At 39.6% G+C, this 18,965-nt stretch overlaps 1 protein-coding gene and 1 long non-coding RNA gene across 5 annotated transcripts in view; one reads left to right on the top strand and one right to left on the bottom strand.

Annotated features, from left to right (window-relative positions):
* The window catches only part of LOC134226221 (clathrin heavy chain), a 116,267-nt gene that overhangs the window by 40,313 nt on the left and 56,989 nt on the right, over window positions 1-18,965 (bottom strand). For all 4 annotated transcript variants that reach the window (XM_062706841.1, XM_062706839.1, XM_062706842.1 and 1 more), the window contains 4 exons: window positions 14,868-18,914; window positions 14,640-14,806; window positions 14,474-14,560; window positions 9,598-9,974 (listed from right to left, as the gene is read on the bottom strand). In XM_062706841.1, the coding sequence (XP_062562825.1) occupies window positions 9,747-9,974; window positions 14,474-14,560; window positions 14,640-14,806; window positions 14,868-18,914 (4,529 nt within the window). In that variant the 3' untranslated portion in view covers window positions 9,598-9,746. The remainder of the gene's footprint in view (window positions 1-9,597; window positions 9,975-14,473; window positions 14,561-14,639; window positions 14,807-14,867; window positions 18,915-18,965) is intronic.
* Window positions 4,037-9,198, top strand: LOC134226223 (uncharacterized). Its single transcript, XR_009983419.1, has 3 exons — window positions 4,037-7,236; window positions 7,310-7,445; window positions 7,513-9,198. It is a non-coding gene; the product is annotated as an uncharacterized LOC134226223 (long non-coding RNA).

The following is an 18,965-nucleotide window of genomic DNA, read 5'->3' as shown; positions in this document are numbered from 1 at the left end:
AAGGAATATCTCTATCGTCTCTATAGTCTCCAGCTTCATTCTATTTTTCCGCGCTTGGGCAGGACGGTCTTGAAACCTTGTTTTTTTTAAGGAAGTGGATAATTCAGAGACTCCCCCTTCCTCTTGTTTTTATTAACGCTCATAGCTGAGCGTGGAGACGTGACCTTCTAAGAGGTTTTTTTTTTCCAGAACGGTGTCCCTGCAGGATTACCACCGCTTGTCGGAATTTTACTTCCGCAAACGGGTCCAACGTGAAACGAAGGCACGGGTCCTTGCAAAGATCGTAACGGGATCAGTGGGTACAAATTTGGGCGGTGCTAAACTCGTTGGAAGTTTATATGGAAAAATGTATGCAGAAACATCCAAAAACAGTGATTTGCAGTTGGACGGCACAATTTACTATCAAGATTCAAGAACCATGATACCCATTCAGTTCTTAAAGAATTTAATTACGCAAAGATATTGGCATTTTACTGGAGTGTTGTAGGGGTGAATTTATTTCTTTTCAAAGGTAAAAGAAACGAAATTTGCCCAAACCCCATTACAGAGAAATGTTAATAACTTAGCCGGGCAAACTCTAATCTTGAATGAGTATCATAGTTCTTCATCGTAAGTTGTGTAGTCCAGCTGCAATTTACTGTTTTTGGATGTTTCTGCATACAATTTTCCATATAAACTTCCAACGAGTTTAGCACCGCCCAAACGTTGACCGATTTGGCTGAAATGTTGTCCAGAGCATCAGGGCATCAAATAGAACCGAATAAGAGGGCGGCCCATCAAAAAAATTGAAAAAAGTTTTTCCCATATTAATTTGAGCAACCCTATTGTGTATCAATTAACACATTAATAATAGGTCATATCTCCCACAGTCTTCTTCTTAACAGCTACGAGCGGATTATTCCACGGAGAAAACATTGCTTCCTCTATGACATCTAGTGCTTTCATACGATCTACCTCTTTGTTGACTTCGTCCAGGACATATTTTGACATGTGATAAACTTTTTGCTTCTTCGGTTTCGCTCCAGCAACGTCTATGCGGCGTGTGTACATGTTGGTTCTGCCTATCTTACCTTCTCTACTGATTGGAAATGACGCCACCACTAGATCTAACTGCTGCTGATGTTCGGCTGTAAGCGGCCGCATTGGCTCCTCGTTTTGCACTCCTTTTTCGGTTAACATTTCTATGGCTTCACAAACTGCGCGAACCCCAATTTTTTGCCAGAAGTTTATGCCAAGGATTACACAACTCGGCATCGATTGTACTAACAGCACTGGTAACGTTTCACTCCGGCCGTTGTAGGTATGCAATGGGCAAGTTGATGAACTCTGTAATGATGTGTTTTGTTCCGTCTGCAGTTTGTACTCCTCCTTTCACAGCTCTCTTGTACAGGCGTAATTCTTTGACTATTTTCAGATCCAATAATCGATATTACTGCGTACGGTTAGTTGTCATTCTCGGTGTTGATGATGATGGAATGTATTTGACTGAGTTCTGGAAAATCCGAGGAGTCGTTGATTCCCCGCCTTGGCGTTTCCCTGACCCGGTTTACACGTTCACGCAGAAAAAACTATTTTGAAATCAATCATATCTAACATAAATTCAACAAGAATCTCGCATTGTTTTGGCGGTAATAAGAATTATTGTTGTTTCAACAATCCAGTATTATTGTTTTTACAAAAGCTTTGAAAGCTATGGCTTAAGAGAGCTTTTATAATGTCGAATTCGTTTTTAAAAAGTTCCAACCTAGGTTGGAACCAAGGGATGAAACGATACCACTAAGGTATCGATACTTTTACTTTAAAGTAATATTGAATAAAAGTATCGATACCACTAAATATCGAATTAAAAGTATCGATACCTACTCGTATCATATGAGTACTCATAAATTTGAAATAAAATGATTTTGTCACTAACAAGCAGTTATCCATAATTTAGCTGTAATGAAAAAAATTGAAATAATAAAAATAGCAGTTGTGCGTTGCTTCCGTATTGAGTGGTTTGCCCTTGAAAACGCGAGTAGATTTAAATTCGGATTCCGGGAGGAATCACTTTCCCATTACTTTTTGTCCATCGATTATATAATTAACTTACCTCGAGAGTGTATAAACAGCAAAACACATTTTAAATGTAAACCAATAGTTACTTTTTATCATAACATTGATAGTTACTGTATTTTTAATTCATGTTCCTATCGATGTAAATCTCTGATGCTGCTTTAATAAGACTAGTTACTAAAAAACAGCTGTAAATATTAGTGCAAAGTCAAGAATACCCAAGATATTTAATTATTAATTTATTTATTAAATTCTAATTGAATTGGATTGAAAATCGGGCACATTCCCATTTCTCAATTTCAAGTTGTTCATACAAAATCATTAAAATAAAACTTTCATACAAAACGCTTTTGCAATTTTCACTAATAGTTTATAGCAGTTAGCAGAAATAAGTGTTGAGCGGAAAAAAAAAATAGTTGAAAGTATTTACTATTTATTCAATTTAAATACTATTAAATTTTAGTATCAGATTATTACGCAAAATAAAGAATTTTTTTATTTACCTTTATTATATGTAATGGATTTTGATTTGAGTACTCAGTTGATTCAACTACTTCAATTCGATACTTACTTGGTATCGGACATCAAAGTATCGATTCCAAAAGTACTTGGTATCGAATCAAAAGTATCGAGAATTCACTCGTATTTACTTGTATCGATTCATCCCTAGAACCAGTTCCAACCTAAGTGCTGTCAAAGTGTTTTTTTATTCGCTCAGGTTGGAACTAGGTTTGCACTAGTTCCAACCCCAAAGCTGTCGGGTTCGCACTGTGTTGTTTCACGGTTTCGCACTGGGTTCACCAATACAACTGTATTTCAACTGTCAAAACCACGTGGGTGGGTGGGACTGGGCGGAATAAACAAGCAGAAGGGAGAAACGAAACTGTCTGTTTATTAAAATAAAATGCGCGTTGAAAATCTTTTTTCCGATAATTTTGTGATATTTGTTATTGTAGTTTCAAATGAAATTAAACCGGTACTGTTGTCTAGATTCAGTTTTAAAAATAATTGTTAGGGAAGTTATGTATTCATAAGTTCATTCAGGTTTTCCTTACTGATTGTGTCCTAAATTAGGTCGGTGGATGCAATTATGTAGTTTGGGAATTCCCCTTGAAACCCGTTCAATACCGAATAGAATTATTTCTTATGTAGAATTTCTTTTGAAATTCTTTCAAAAACTCTTTCGTGCGTTTCAGAATTGTCTTCGAAAAATTCTGCCAAAAATTACTTCAGAAATTCTTTCTTGAATTTTTGGCGATATCTTTCAGTCATTCCTCCATATTTTTTTCAAGGGATCCTTTCGAGATGAATTACTTTGGAAATTCTTCTAGGAATATCTTTGAATACTGTTCCAGGATTTTCTCTGAAAGTTGCTCCAGGAATTAATTTGGAAATTCCTAACAATAATTCCTTCAGGAAATCTTTGTGGAATACAGGAACTCACTCGAAGTTTCCTTCAGGAATTGCTCCGCAAGTTTCGTACATGAGTTTCCCCGGAAGTACCTTGAGCAATTTCTCCGGGAGATTCTTGAAAATTGAAAATGCACGGGGCCCAAAATCCGGCGGAAAATTTTCCCGAAGTGTGATGCTACCTTATCAGGAGAGGTAGCGAGGAAAAAAAATAGCGAATCCTGGATAATTTTTATTACATGCTTCTGAGTGTTCTCCGAAAGAAAAAAAACTTTTGCAGGAATAGATGAATTTTTGTAGAATAGAAAATCTCTACATGATTTACATTACATGATTTCTATACGGAATTCTTGGTATAAAAATGTGCACGGGGTTATTTTTTTTTTTATGTTTATTATAGACTCTTTAAATATTATTCGAACGGGGTTATTGAATATAATTGAATATAATATGAACTGTTCCGATCTCCATCTCACTGAACATATATTCATCTCATCGGGAAACAAAGAAATACAGCACCAATTTCGCCACCTCTTTTTTTGTCGACATGCGTGCTCATTGCTGAAAAAACAAATTACAAAAATAATAAACAATCCAAATTTCTTTCCATTGCTTATACGAGGTGAACCGGCCCAGGGCCGAAAACCTCTTTAATGAAGATAATAATAAATAAATATCCATTGCTTTGTTTTTGATGGGGTGAATATCTGAGCCATGAGATAAATTCCAGGAGCAGTTCCCCTATTTATATCCACCCAAAAGTAAATTCCACTATCCGCAAAAATCAGTTCACGCACTTAAACATATTCATTTATCATGATCTGATTAGTCAAGGCCAACGCACTGCCAGTGCACTGAATGTCCTGGATCATATGTTTCGAATCAAAACAAACACGATGCTACGCTACGCACACCAACATATCCAATGACAGATGGAACTGAAAATGTTTTTTTATTCAGGGTTCGGGTTGGCACTGACCCAGGTTTAAAAACGAATTCGACATAAGTGCCATCCTTAATATTAAGATGTTCCAAATTGAGATAGGGAGAGTTAGGCTTTTTGCTAGCACGAATAAAAGTCTTGTATAATGGGTCCCCAACCTCGCGGAGAGGACGAGTTAAAAGATTAAGGGAACATTGGCGCCCAAAAAAAAAAAAAACATTTAGACATTTTGTAAACCGTTTGTGGCTAAAGTTATTTAAAGTTCTTGTTTGTTTAGTATTTTGGCTCATTTAGAAGACTAACATGGAGATAGTTCCCTTGCATTTGAGCGAGGAGAAGCTCAACTTTGAGTTAGCATTGAGACACATCACTGTTCTTGGTCTAACAACCCGTAGAAATAAATGCTTCAAGCTCAGAGATGCTGTCGCTGGATCACTCTAGCGCGTGAGTATTCGACGTCCAATCATGTTATGGATGATGAAGCGAATATTGAGAATCGTCAGGCTCGTATTAGAATTCTTATTCCCGCTTTAGAAAAAGCAATGGAGAAGAAAGATGTGGGATTTCTTACACACACAGTTTCACGCCTACAGCATTACATGAATCGACTGTCACGAATTCAAACACCTCCAATGCACCTTCAAGAGGTGTGCTTAAAGCTAAACGCGCTAATATCGTCTACGTTGGAAACGGTTTTCATCGCATTAGATCCGACGCGTGTCAGCTCCGCGAGTGAAGTGAATGCTGGTGAAGTGCCATCCTCAGCAACAGTGGATGTGTACACTGGTGCCGTGAGGAAAACTACATCAATCAGTGAACCAGTGCATCAGCAAATGATTAGTTCAATCGAGCCAGGAATCCACAGCAGCCCTGTTCTCAACGGAGATGGTAGACAGGACAGAAGGGTTCAAACTCAGCGCAACAAAGTCTGATAGAGCTACTAGGAGAAGAGGATGCAGTTCAGTCGCCGACGAGCAGAGATAAGGCAATACTACCATGTAGCTACGCACAAATGCTACGTGTGGAAGCATGTTTTCATTTTCATGGAGCGACTGAGTCTTTCGCAAAATTCTACCGAGACATATCAGCTCTGTTCCGGTTTGTGTCTCCACCAATGTCAGAAGAAGAGCGTTTTTTATAGTAAATAAAAATATGAACACGGAGTACGCATCAATTGTTGCGCCAGCTCGCCCGCGATTTTTGCAGGAGATGGCAGAGGTTTGCAACGGATTCGACGAAACGAGGATGCTATCAAGCCGTCAGCGGAGACTCGATGCCACAGAGCTCACTTTTGGAACCAAATTACGCGACACCCAATACGGCTCAAAAACACATTCAGCATCTCATCAGGCCACCTCCTGTGCGTTTTGGGAGAGTTCATGCGTTGGAAAGCCACCAAGAAAATATCAAACATGAGTTTCACCGAGACCGTACAGAAGACGAGCAACGCGACGAAGACAATTGCAGCAAGCAGATGGAAAACCAAATTCAACAAGTCAACGCACTGAAAGTTCGGTTCGACCGCAAGGAGCATTTCCGTCGATCGGCCGCACATCCATACCGCTTCGAATCAGGAACATCTGGGGTTCCAGCAATCCAGCCGAATCCACAGAAATATCAACAACAACGAGTCCAAACACAAGCATCTGAACGGTCGATCGAAGAGGAACAACGTCTTCCGTTGCTATGTTGGAACTGTGACGAGGAAGGACACAGGAAGGATTCATGAACTGTGACAAGCCACAAACCATGTTCTTCTGTTACAGGTGTGGCCAGAAAGGATTCTCCTTACGGAATTGCCCAACACGGACAGAAAACTGTTAACATTGAACCAAAAAACATGATTGTTGTTTTCAAATCGTTACATTTTATTGAATATAGCGGGAATGACGGCTTTGGCAGGTTTTGTTCTATTATTGGCAGGGGTTTTTTATGACTGATTTTGGCCTAAACATTATTTGCATATCAAAGGATATTGTGGCAAAATTTTATAAAATTTGGTCGACAAAAACCCCCCTGAGAATAATAGAACAAAACCTGCCAAAGCCGTCTTTTCCCCTATTAAGAAATTTATTGTTTCGACAAGATTTGTTAACATAAGATCAATAACAAAGTATTATTATTTCAACAATACTTATTTGAAATGAGCTTTTAGAAGAAGCTCGCATGACGTTTGAAAATTACCTCAGTGGGTTTTTGTGAACAATATTCGACATTGAATATGTTTCCGTGGAAACTACAAAAACCTTTCGAAAAATTCAACATGCTTTTGCAACATGCCACAGGTGTTTTTTTAGTGAATGCCACTCAAAAGCAGTAATGCTACGTTTAGACAAGGCAAGTGAATTGAGCAAGTCGCTTGAATTGAACGCGAACTGAACGTGTAAACACCTGAATTCAATTCACTTGAACGAAAAGAATGTTGAACATGTTCAACTTTTGGCAAGTCAATTGAATTCAACTGAGTTGTTCAATTCACTGGCCCTGTCAAAACGTAGCATAAAGCTTTGCTACGTTAATGCTTTTTTTTCTTCAATGGTTCTGTATTCCGTCCGGAGCTTGGTTTGTTTTTCGACTTAGTGTTCTATTTTATATATCTTATAATATATCATTTTAACAAAACGTATAATACGAGTCAATAAAATATTTATATTTATTTTAATTCGTTGAATAAAATTTTTTACAAAAACCAAAAAGGGTATTTTGTGGTTGTTTGGCTTGATTTTAGTAAACAAATCGAGCTTCCATCAAATCGACTTTTTTTCAAGTGGACAGAAATTGACCGGACATTATATTTATACAGGAGACTGCTGTTGCCAATTATTGAGGTTTGTTATTCTACATTTCTATTTATTTATATTTCTATTTATGATTATTAATTGTTCAAAATATTATTTTCAGAACTTATTGTTGGTTTAAGAATGTGGCACGGCAACCATCCGGTAAGAAAGCATACCAAGCGAGATACACAGCATATGATCTTTATAAGTAGGAAAGGTGGAATTTCCCTCAAACAAATCCACGGAGATGTAAACAGGTAAATACAAAAGATTTTCGTTAAGAAATAAAGAAGTATAATCACGTATAACATTGTTGTATTTCAGATAAATATTGACATAAATCCTGCCAAATTGAAAAAAACGTACAGGAGGAAGTATTTAAAAATGTAGTGAAATGCTAAAAATGTAATGAAGAAAAGCAATAGAAAAATATTTTGATTCTGAACCAACAATGCATTTATTTATTTATATTCAACCGAATAATTGATTGGAATAAAAATACTTCTCTTTTTGAATCAACAGTAAATCTCTTTTTGAATCAACAGTAAATTTCTTTTAAAATCAATAATATTATTTTTGTTATGGTATGGAATATTGGAAGCTAATGCAATCCATAAGACAGCTGCGAACAGCTGACGATTTTTGTTAACCTTGATTTTTTGTCAGATTCTGACCGGACTGACAGAAAAATTCAAAGAAAAATGTTAAGCGTGGCTTACACCAGAAGTGAGTTCCGTTCAACTGCATACACACTTTGTTTTAATTTCGATTGTCAGTCCCATCGCTGAATGTCCTCATGGATAACATAATCTAGTGGTTTTGCTCATCGACCGTTGTTAACACATACCGCAGATAAGCGGCGTTGTCTTGGTTGCCGGTTGCTTTCGGGCAGCTGCTTGCCCAAGCAGCAGCTTGTGCCACTCTTACCGCCACGCGTGGTAGACTATCTCCAGCCGTCCCGTTCCGTACCCGTTCGATTTGCAGCCGGCCAGGCAATCGTTGGCCTCGGAGACCACCGTGTCGACGGATCTGTAGGTGCAAAACAAAACCTGTTTTTATTCCGTAGAACGCCCTTTATTCGTTCGGAACAGCCTTTTCGCGGATCTTTCGTGGGAACTGTTTCTGCGCGTCCCCATAACGGTTGGCTTTCGAACAACTGGTGACTAATAAACTTGTGGGTCACTAAGCTGGACACTGCGATACGATTTGCCACATGGACGAGCGGCACTCCACCGTACTTCGAACAAGATTTGATCAACCCATCTGCACGATTATGCGAATCCGTTCATCGAGGTTTGCTTTTATTTAACAATTTTCCGCAGATCTTTCGTGCGAGCCGTTTATGTGCGGCCTAGTAACGGTTGGTTTCGGGGTAATCGTGGCTCACGAATGCGTCGGTCACTGAACCGGTCACTGCGGTGTAGCTTGCGATGTTGATTGACGGCACTTCACCGTGCTTCGAAAGCGAATGTGAATGCCACTCGGGACAATGGTCAATTTCGACTGCTTCCTCTCAGCGATGGATTACCAACATGCACGCGGTACCGTGGCCGTTCACGACAATGGATGCGTTGTTTCTCCTTTTCGATTATCGCCTGCCCCTTCGGACGGAAATGCGATGCAACTGACACGGCACGTCACCCCTTCTTCAATATAATTTACCGGTGGCGTTTGTTTTCAACCCAGCATAGGGATGGCTATGTTTATTTTGTGTTTATAATCTAGTCTTTCCAATTGCACGCTAACTAATTCTACACAGCTGAACAGAACAATGTGGCTCAATTTCTGAACTGAAACAAGTCATCAGATGCGTCGTCTGCGGAAGACTATGTACCCGAAACGACAAGTACAACCGAGAAATCTTCCAGCGAGAAAGCATGTATTAATACCATCGAACCAAACGCATCGCCCGGTAAAGAGAGATGTAGAATAGCTTCGTATGAATGGCTACCAGAGGAATAGCTAAAGCTATGAGGGGTGATTCAACTATGACGTCCACTAATTTTTTGGATTTCCAGACCCCCCCCTCCCCTCTCTGTCACGCTTTTTTGTATACCTAGTATATGTACTGTCACAAAATCTTAGACCCCCTCCCCCCCTAAAACCTGTGACATCATTATTGAACGACCCCTGAGGGTAAATGTAGATGATCTTGAATTTTACATTGATAATTAGTTAATATGTTTGTATAATTGTTATATACATTAAGCTTGCGGCTCCGCCAAGTGTGAATACGACTGAGCCTCTCAAAAAACGTATTGATAAATAAGAAGCTTCGACAAACCTCTTTCGTACCTGATGGCCACCGGAGGAAGATGTTGCATATTTCGAACTAAAATCTTTCTATTGTTTTGCATCTGCACAAATCTAGTTTTCAAATATTTATTAGTACTACAATTGAAAACTCACCTTAATTACATCTTAACTGAACGCTACACGTTAGCGAGCGAGTCGTTATTAAGAAGAAAGAAACGATTTTAGTGTCCATCGATAACACAGTCAAGCAACGGATTCTGAAATACGATGTATGCTCGAACGTGTGTGGGTTGTTGTGTAATTTACATGCCACCATATCCCGGATATGGTGACATATTCGATTGCGCCGGAACGTAACCTCCAGTATATTGCGGGGCGTACTGTGGCATTCCCATTCCCGGACCAGCTGTTAGCATCAGTTGGGGTTCGGGCAGGATGATTGATTTGTGTTCTGAGTTCTCTCCTTCCTTTTGTCGCTCAGCGTCGGCCACTTCCAATCTGTCAACTTTGGATGTGTATTCTCTCGTAACCTGTAGATAAAAAATCACCATAAATCATCATAGTTCACAAAAATATTGCCATGGATATATGTCGTAATCAACGATTGAGAATATTTGGTCGAGGTTCTACCAAATCACACTAATACCTACTATGTTCGCACTAGGGCCTTGTATCATGTTATTCGGCTATCTTGATGAGCTTTCTTGTGTCGATAATTTGAATAACACGTTATTCAGGCCGTAGTGCGAACATAGTATAATACTATGTTCGCACTAGGGCCTTGTAACATGTTATGCGGCTATCTTAATGAGCTTTTTTTCGTCGATAATTTGAATAACATGTTATTCAGGCCGTAGTGCGAACATAGTATAATACTATGTTCGCACTAGGGCCTTGTAACATATTTTTCGGCTATCTTGATGGACTTTCTTTTGTCGATAATTTGAATAACATGTTATTCAGACTGTAGTGCGAACATAGTATAAGCGCCAACAACAAATTCGGCACAAACATATCGAAATGACGAAACTACTTTTGTAAACAATAGCTTCTCACGTCTCTGGTGGGCTAATGTGTACCCGCCCCCACAATCTAGCACCATTTAATGCAAGAGATTCACTGCTTCCGTCAGTGGTGCTCGATTGCGTGAGTGGGCTCAAATAAGCCCACCTGCGGCATGATAAGCTCTTGTTTACAAAAGCAGTTTCGCCTATGACACTGCCCCGAATGTCACTAACCCGAACACCAGTACCCCGAAAGGATATTGTCACGAATAACCCATTACCCCGAATGGTCACTACCTCGTATTATCATTATCCCAAATAGCCATGACCCCGAATTTGTCAAACAATAAAAAAAACGTGCTCACTTTTTGATTGCGTTTTAATAATGAAGTTGAAAATAGAAACTAATTAGTCGAAAGTAACATTTTTTACACCCGATTCTGTTTTTACACGGCCGTGTAAAAAAATCCCATACAAAATTTTTGCAAAGTTGCTCCATTTTGCTTGAATCCGTTGTTTTCGTCGAGAAATCATAAAACTTGTTTACACGGATTTTCAAATTTTGAACTGAAAACTTTTTGTACACGGAACGCACCCCCCGTGTAAAAAAAGAATCGGGTGTATTGTTATTTATTGTCAACAGGTGAATGATGATGATGATGATGATGATGATGATGATGGTCCCGCCACATACCCCTACAAAGGTTTGAGCTAGACGATTTATCTTTAAGGTAAATAATTGAATGATATAATAACAATTTAATCAGATTTTCAAAAAAACATCTACAGATTCTCATAAGCATCGGTAGTGATACTTCGAGTTTATACTAAAATGCAAAACTTGTGATACCTCTCGCACAGATTTCAAATGTTCCACTAAGAATCGCGTTCCATGTTTATACAAGACCACTTAACGTTTATTACTCGTAAGCATCAATAAAAATAATAATCTAAGTCGTCAACAAAACAAAACTAAAACTTGTGTTACCGCTCCGTCGATATCAAAAGTTTCGGTATCAACCACGGTTTCAAAACTCTACCAGATAGCCCATTACTAATCCGAAAAATCATTCAAACAGTTGAAAATGCGCAAGTCTGTACATAAATTTAAAAAATCATTCATATCTGCTTTGCGCGCGCGAGGCTTTGTAGGCTACACAAAAAAAAGGTCAAACAATATTAAGTCAATATATATAAAATCCGTCATCATCATCGAGGCGAACAAAATAGTTTATCAGTGCCTCAATAAAAAAAATGCAATTGTCCAAACAAACAATCCGTAGGTCAAACTTTGTCAAGATACAAAAATTATTGAATTATTATTGAATTATATATCTATGAATGTAATTACAGGTAATCTTCGATATAACGTACCCCCGATATAACGTACACTCGATTTAACGTCACCCGATATAGCGTACATTTTTCCCCGTTATAACGTACACTTTGAAAAATAATTTTAATTTTGGTAGTTATTACAAAATAATTTACTAAATCGTTATGATCATTCATGTAGGGATGGCATTATTGTATGGAGTCTAATTTTATCAGCTAGAGGTTCAAAGCAAGACCATGCTGAGGGTGGCTGGGTTCGATTCCCAGTGCCGGTCTCTTCACGGAACTTGGGGTCAATCCCAACTTGATATATGAAGCTCATACTTTTAATGTCAATTCCTTTCACCAGCGGGACCACTTTGACCGAATCTTCATACTGGATGCAGTCCTTCACTAGTTTCCCAATAGACGCTCGGGTGAATACGGGAGAGGTACAGCCAGAACATCGCTGCGGGCTCAGGGACTGCAATGACCTCAGTCACAATGTCATTATTTGTCACTACCTTGGTACCGACAGCGAGTGGTTTGGATGGTAGCAGTCCATCTGTACGAGGTCGTTTCAGTGGTGATTGGTGCAGGCGCCCTACAGACCCAGGATGAATCACGATTCCTCGTGATAAACGAGCAATTAGCTCACCTTGTTTCCCTATCTCCTTTCTAAGTTCCGCGTGGGTCAATTCCTGACCTTGAGTGATCGAATTGATCGCGTCTCCAAACAACAAGACGGTGGTTTTGAACCGAGCACACTTCATCAATTTCACACATTCGTTACACATCCAGAATAGATTCGGACTGGTCAGAAGCTCGTTTACAAGGTTGCGATTGCGATTTATCGATATCTGTTGGTGTTAAACATAATAATGGAATACTACACTCTAAAAAATTATCACGTCATATTGACGTGAAAAATCACGTAACCCAAACATATTTAGGCTTCGCAGAGGTAAGCGATATTTCAGTTGCAACTAGGCGGGGATTTAAAAAAAAATATCAACGGAAGTCGGATGAAATTTATAAGATTCTTGGTGATATGGAAGAAGACGAAGCTACATGAAGATAGGAATTACAGTTTTTCGATAGCGTTAGTTTAAAATGTTATTCCAAATTTCAGCTTCCAAAGGTGGACTACTTTTTGAATGATTTTACAGCGGAAATAGTAGTAATTTCCGAAAAAGAAACTAGTTTAATCATTTCTTAACAAATCTGATAAATTTTATTCGATATTCGTCAGTAACTTTGATTTGTTCTCCAACAGTGTTTTTGCGATAACTTCGAATCGCAATGGCCGAATGACAGCATTTCCTGTCTAAAGATAAAAACATCGTTCTGCATCCAATGCATTTCAACACATCAACATGCGAAGAGGTCTCCGTTTTACGGCTGTAGGCGTCACTAACTTATTTTGCATTTATTAAAAAAAACATTTTTGCAGTATATTTCAAACCATGTAGTGGTTGCCTGATTTCATGTAGCTTTCACTAAAAGTTCACGTAACCGGTACGTAGAATTCACGTAATTTTCACCTGATCAAACACGTACCTACTTTCAAACTTCACGTCATTAGTACTGAAAAATCCAGTCAGATTCACCGGATAAATCACGTAACTCAACGAAGCTAAACTTTGTACAGGTTACATGTCATTCAGGTCACTCTTACGTGAAAAGTATGGTGGATGAGAACCACATTTTTTTCAGGTAAATATGACGTGAAGATTTTTCAGAGTGTACAGATTCAAAATAGTTTGGTTTTCGGGGTACTATCCCGTTCGGAGTAGTAGCCTTCGGGATAATGGGATACGGGTACTGGCATTCGGGGTAGTGGGGTGGAGCCATTCGCGGTAGTGAAATATTAGGGGTAGTGGCCTTTCGGGGTACTGGCGTTCGGGGAAGTGACATTCGGGTTAGGATCATAGAACCCCTACAACATATGTACGTATGAATTGATATGATTCATATTCTCGTTCTCGTTTTACGAATCAAATATCGCAAGACAGACAAAAAGCCGCTTGGTGCGGTTTGGCAGGACCCAGACAATATTAGCTTATCATATTCAATAGTACACTATCCGCCAATAATATGCAATTAGGATACACTTCACGATACGTTTTGGTCTGGCTAGTATAAATATCTTGTTTGTGTGAGTCAGGATTTTCCCGGAACAATAATATAATTTCCTTCTTCTGTTATATAGCCTTTGGATAATGGAGTAGGTGGAAAATAAATGAAAAAAAGTAAAATCATAAAATTATTCAGTTTTTTTTACTGTTTTCTATGAAAATTTAAAATTTTTATTGTTATTTTGATAGTACTTCGAAACTCCTCCTCCAATAATTAAATTTGAACTCACAAATTCAAGCGGGCGGGGAAGTAAAAATATAATTGGTTCCTGCCTTATTTACAATATTCTGAAAACTCATTTGTGAATATGTACATTATGTGGAAGATTTTGATTTGAAAAATGTATTGGGGGTAACCACTTTCCTTTCGATGGAACTCGAATCCACGACTGAGATTCGAGTCCCATTGAAAGGAAAGTGGTTAACCTCCAATAAATTTTTCGAATCAAAATCTTCCACATAATGTAATATTCACATCTGAGTTTTCAGAACATTGTGATTTAATGTACAAGCCGGTGGTTCAATATCTTTTATTGAACTTCTGCCTTATTGTTATTGCTATCGAATACTTGCCTGTATTAAATAAGGCATCGCAAAGTCCATAATATTATGACGCCATGCGAGCTCCAAGATGATATCGGGGCGAAGAAGATCGTAGCACTGTGGAAACAATGAAAATAAAAATTCGTTAGTGAAATTATCTGCTTGTTTTCCCTGCGTTAAAGTGTTAAACCTTTACCTGGAATAAACATGCCGCGAAGCAATCGTGCGCACCACGTTCTAGGAACCAACCAAGTAGCTCTTCTGCCAGTTCACCTTGATGGGATTCGGCTGCGTATTCCATGGCGTCTTTAAAGAGGCGATCCTTTTTGCACAATTCCACGCTCTGCTTCCAGCGGTTGTTACCTGAGAAACATAGTGCATTGCCATATATTAGACGGCTTTTTATAAAAGAAGTAGCACATACCTTTGTACAAATATGCAGCAATCCGTCTAAACTCTGTGAGTTCATGTTTTTCGAGCTTTTGAGCAAGAGCGATGTTGTCAAAGTTGTCGAATGCATCAATCGAAGTTCTGAGGCCTTGATAATCCTCTTCGTCAATTAAAAGACCATTGAGCGCTTCATTGATTGCCTTGTTGTTCAGACTCTGAACAGAACGAAGGTATGTTTTGACCAATTGCAGATGTCCTTGTTTTGTGAAGAAGTTTACTGAGCGTGTATGGTCCATACGAGGGGCCAGCACAAGAAGCATATCGTTCAGCAATAGCGGTTTATAGTCCAGATAGAATTGAATGGCCTTGTAGTAAAGTTCAATGTTTGCTACCTTGGTAATAATGTCTTTGAAGTGTCCTTCTCTCCATGCTTCCGTGGGATGAGCCATCATCGCCAAAACAGCGTTATCGTACTCTTCATATTTATCATATAGGAATACCAGCTCCGACCATAAGTGAGCTTGTTCTGCGGCACGAAGTACTTTCGGAATATTAACACGGGACCAGAAAAGCTCCAAATGTTCTCTCATTTTAGCTGGCTTATATTTCGAATAGAGTATAGCCAACTCCGTGAACATGCCCATGTGGGCGCGTTCCAATCCCAGCGCTGCTTCCAGCAGCCCAATCAATTCTTCAAAATGACCTCGATCTTGATAGTAAGTGATCAAATCTTCTAGTTCGTCTGCATGAACCACAATATGCAAACCACACATCTGTGCCAATCGAAACTCTTCCGCATCAACACAAGCGAAGCAAACCTCTTTCCATGTACGGGTTGAATTGGCTTTTCTGGCTCCATCTACTGCCCCTTGGAACTCTTTCAAATGCACTAGGGTAATGGCCAATCGAGCGAAATTACTAACGTTGTTGTATAGCAATTTGGCAGCTTCATACATTTTATCGTTGAAACAACGATCACCAATTTTCTGAATGTCGGCATGATTCGGACCAGAAACAAATTCCTCCAAATCTGCTAGACGTCCAGTTCGAGCGTAAGCATAGATCAATTCACTTTCGATGTAGCTTTCACGGGCTTTCTTGCGTGCCATTTGCAAATAACGTACCAAATCTTCCCACGATTCATTCTTACTAGCTGTTTCCACAACGTCCATATATGCGCTAGGGTCATCTGCTTTAATATAGCTGTCAATTGCTTCCTTCACCAATCCTTGTTGCAATTGTGCACGCGCCAATTGAGACCAGACTGCCGGTTCATTGCAGCGTTCAGCAAATTCGTTCGCCCGTTCCAAGTTATGTACTTGCTCTATCAAGACTTGAATAGCAGAAGTGTTGACATCGAATTTTTTGAAGATGGCGAATGCTTCCTCATACAACTCGTTGTTGATTGCAATATTTGCAATATCTGGTGCATCATAATTATCCAACCGATTGATGTAATCCATAACACGACTCCTGTCAGCTTTGATAGCCGTCAGGATAAGTAAATTTTGTAGATTACGATGGTCCGAAAACACTGAAGAGTCCAAAACAATTTTCTCCAGCAATTCAATCAACTCGTTTGGTAAATCAGCCGTCATGAAAGCCTTAACTGTAACAGAAATATCATCTGGATCCTGTGTTTCGGAAAGTGCAGTTTGCACGACTTGGTCAATAAGTTGCCGTTTATAAGGATTCGATTCTGACAGTACATCAGCCCACAGTTCTGCATCACGACGGCGTACCAGATATCTGGCCTCTGATTTGAAGAGAGAGTTCTCATTGCAGACAGCGATCAGCTCTCGGTCACAATGACCACGTTCATAAGCAACACAAGCCAAGTGAGGATCGCGCTTTTCACAGTATCTTCCAACAACACGGCTATCATAGAACTGATTCTCCTTTAGGAATCTCTCCGGGTTATTATTTGAGTCAATGTAGATTTTGGCCAATGCATTGTGCGTTGCCGGCTCAATGCAACCTTCGTGAACACGAGATTCCAACCACGGAAGCAGCAACTTCAGGCGATTGCGTTTTTCGACTTCTTCCACAAGCTCATCCGTTGAAAATTGACCTTTTACTACTAGAATCAAATTTTTGATTATGTCTTCGGAGCAGTCGACATCTAACAGCCCTCCAACAACGACCGGTAGACGGGATGGGTTCACCTTTTGCACATAAATCTCAATATATTTTTGTAAACTGTTACGGTACAAGTAAAGTACAAGATCGTGAACGAAATCGAAACGGTCACAAACAATAATCAATGGAAGTTGATCGGTTAGCTTAGCTTCTTTTAGGAAATTCTTGACTCGTTCCGCGTTGTAGCAATTTGACTCACGGCAAATACGTTCCACCTCTTTGATTTGGTTTGTCTTACAAGCAGCTTGAATGTACTTGAAATGTACTTCCGAGTCTTGGCTGAAATTTACAATTGAACCGAGAAAGTAGAACAATCCTTCATAGCTTTTGAAGCTCTCGAATAAATCGATTAATGACTTCGTAGTCAACTGTTCGTGATATTTGGTTGCGATTTGGACACAGATTTGCAAATTTTGACGGATGTTGGCAGTCAGCATTGCTTTCAAGCATTCCAAGGAATCTTCTACAGACAGTGTACCGAAGAATCCTACCAACCAATCTCCATTCAACAGATGCGTATGGACAACTGCACGCTTGATGTCATACAAGTCCGTGTAATGTTCTAATGCACGCTGCAGTAAACCGGCCTTCTCGCAAAGTTGAGCGATGTGAGCTCGATCGTAATGAGTGAACATCGCATTACCAAGAATAGCATCGGCCACTTGAGGGGCGGACAACAAGTTCATCTCCAATAAACGGGTCTGAAGTGAACCTTCAGTTGGACGATTATTCTTCAAAGCATCTAGCAAAAAAGCGGTACACTGTTGAACCATGTTCTGTTCCATGAAGATGTCTACGATCTGGTTAATATCAGCCAAAGGTTCTTCGTCAGCAACCAACATACTTGCGAATCCAGCACCTTGTTCCGGATTGGTACGCATAACAGAGCGCAGCAAAAAGATATAATCCGGACTGTAGTTAACTTTTTTTGCGTATAGGACTATTTTTTGAAACTGTCCGGTTTCCGCGAAGCATTGGATTACTTTATTTGGAACATTTGAACGTAGATAGATGGACAATGCCAAAGTTGGATCCGAAGGTTTAACAAGATCACCCAATTCTTCGCTACATTCCAGCTTCTCTTCCTTTAACCATTTCTCACAAAGTTGCTTGCGACCCTGGGCCAATACAGGTCTACACAGTTCAAGAGATTCGTATTTGTTCAGCTTACCTTGATCAAGTAAAATGCCGAAATATTGCAACAATGGTGGGGAACTGCTACCAGGTTGAGCAGGAACTTGTTGGAATTTTTGGATTGTCTGGGGCGTGCGAAGTATTCCTCTGGGGGCTATGGCCGCGACCTTCGCAGCTTCAGCATATTGGGCATTCTGGAACAAATGATTAAACTTGCGGACAAACAAATCTTCTGCACCAGATAAATTATTGCGGACGGCCATACGAAGAGCAAGATCGGGATTTTGCAGAACCGTGTTTATATAAGGAATGATTTGTTCCTCATCCACTGTCACTGACAATACTTGGCCCTTACGATTGACACCAATAATGCCTCCACTAGATTCATGGGGGGCTGTTACAAAGATGGTATCCGCCGAAATACGGTTCATGTAGATACATGTTCCAGTTTCAATATCGTACATATGTATATACCCATATTTGGTGATCAAATAAATAACGTCATATTTGGGCGAAACTTGCATTGCAACTGGGAAATCACTTTGCGCTTCCGGTGGAAAGAAGACATCCACCGCTTTCTTTGAGAAAGCAGTGTTGCCAGTTGGCGGTGCACCGACTTCAATGATATGCAATTTGGCAGCATTTGCCGAGCGTACGGCAAAGCAAAACAATGTAGATGGTTCCTTGTTCTCCTCCATTTTGAATGTCGCGAACGATGCTGCATGGCCTTCGATTGCCTGAGACACTTTACGCTCCACTGAGTACAGTTGCATTGCACCGATCACACGGTTTTGCTGAGCGGAAATACCTGAAATTATCGTAATGCATCATGTGCTGTACATACCGAATGGAACTATGT

The sequence above is a fragment of the Armigeres subalbatus genome, chromosome 3 (assembly GCF_024139115.2).
Source record: "Armigeres subalbatus isolate Guangzhou_Male chromosome 3, GZ_Asu_2, whole genome shotgun sequence".
In the NCBI taxonomy this organism is placed as follows: Eukaryota; Metazoa; Arthropoda; class Insecta; order Diptera; family Culicidae; genus Armigeres; species Armigeres subalbatus.
The sequence above is the reverse complement of the archived record's forward strand: the minus strand, read 5'-3'. Positions and strand labels throughout refer to the sequence as shown.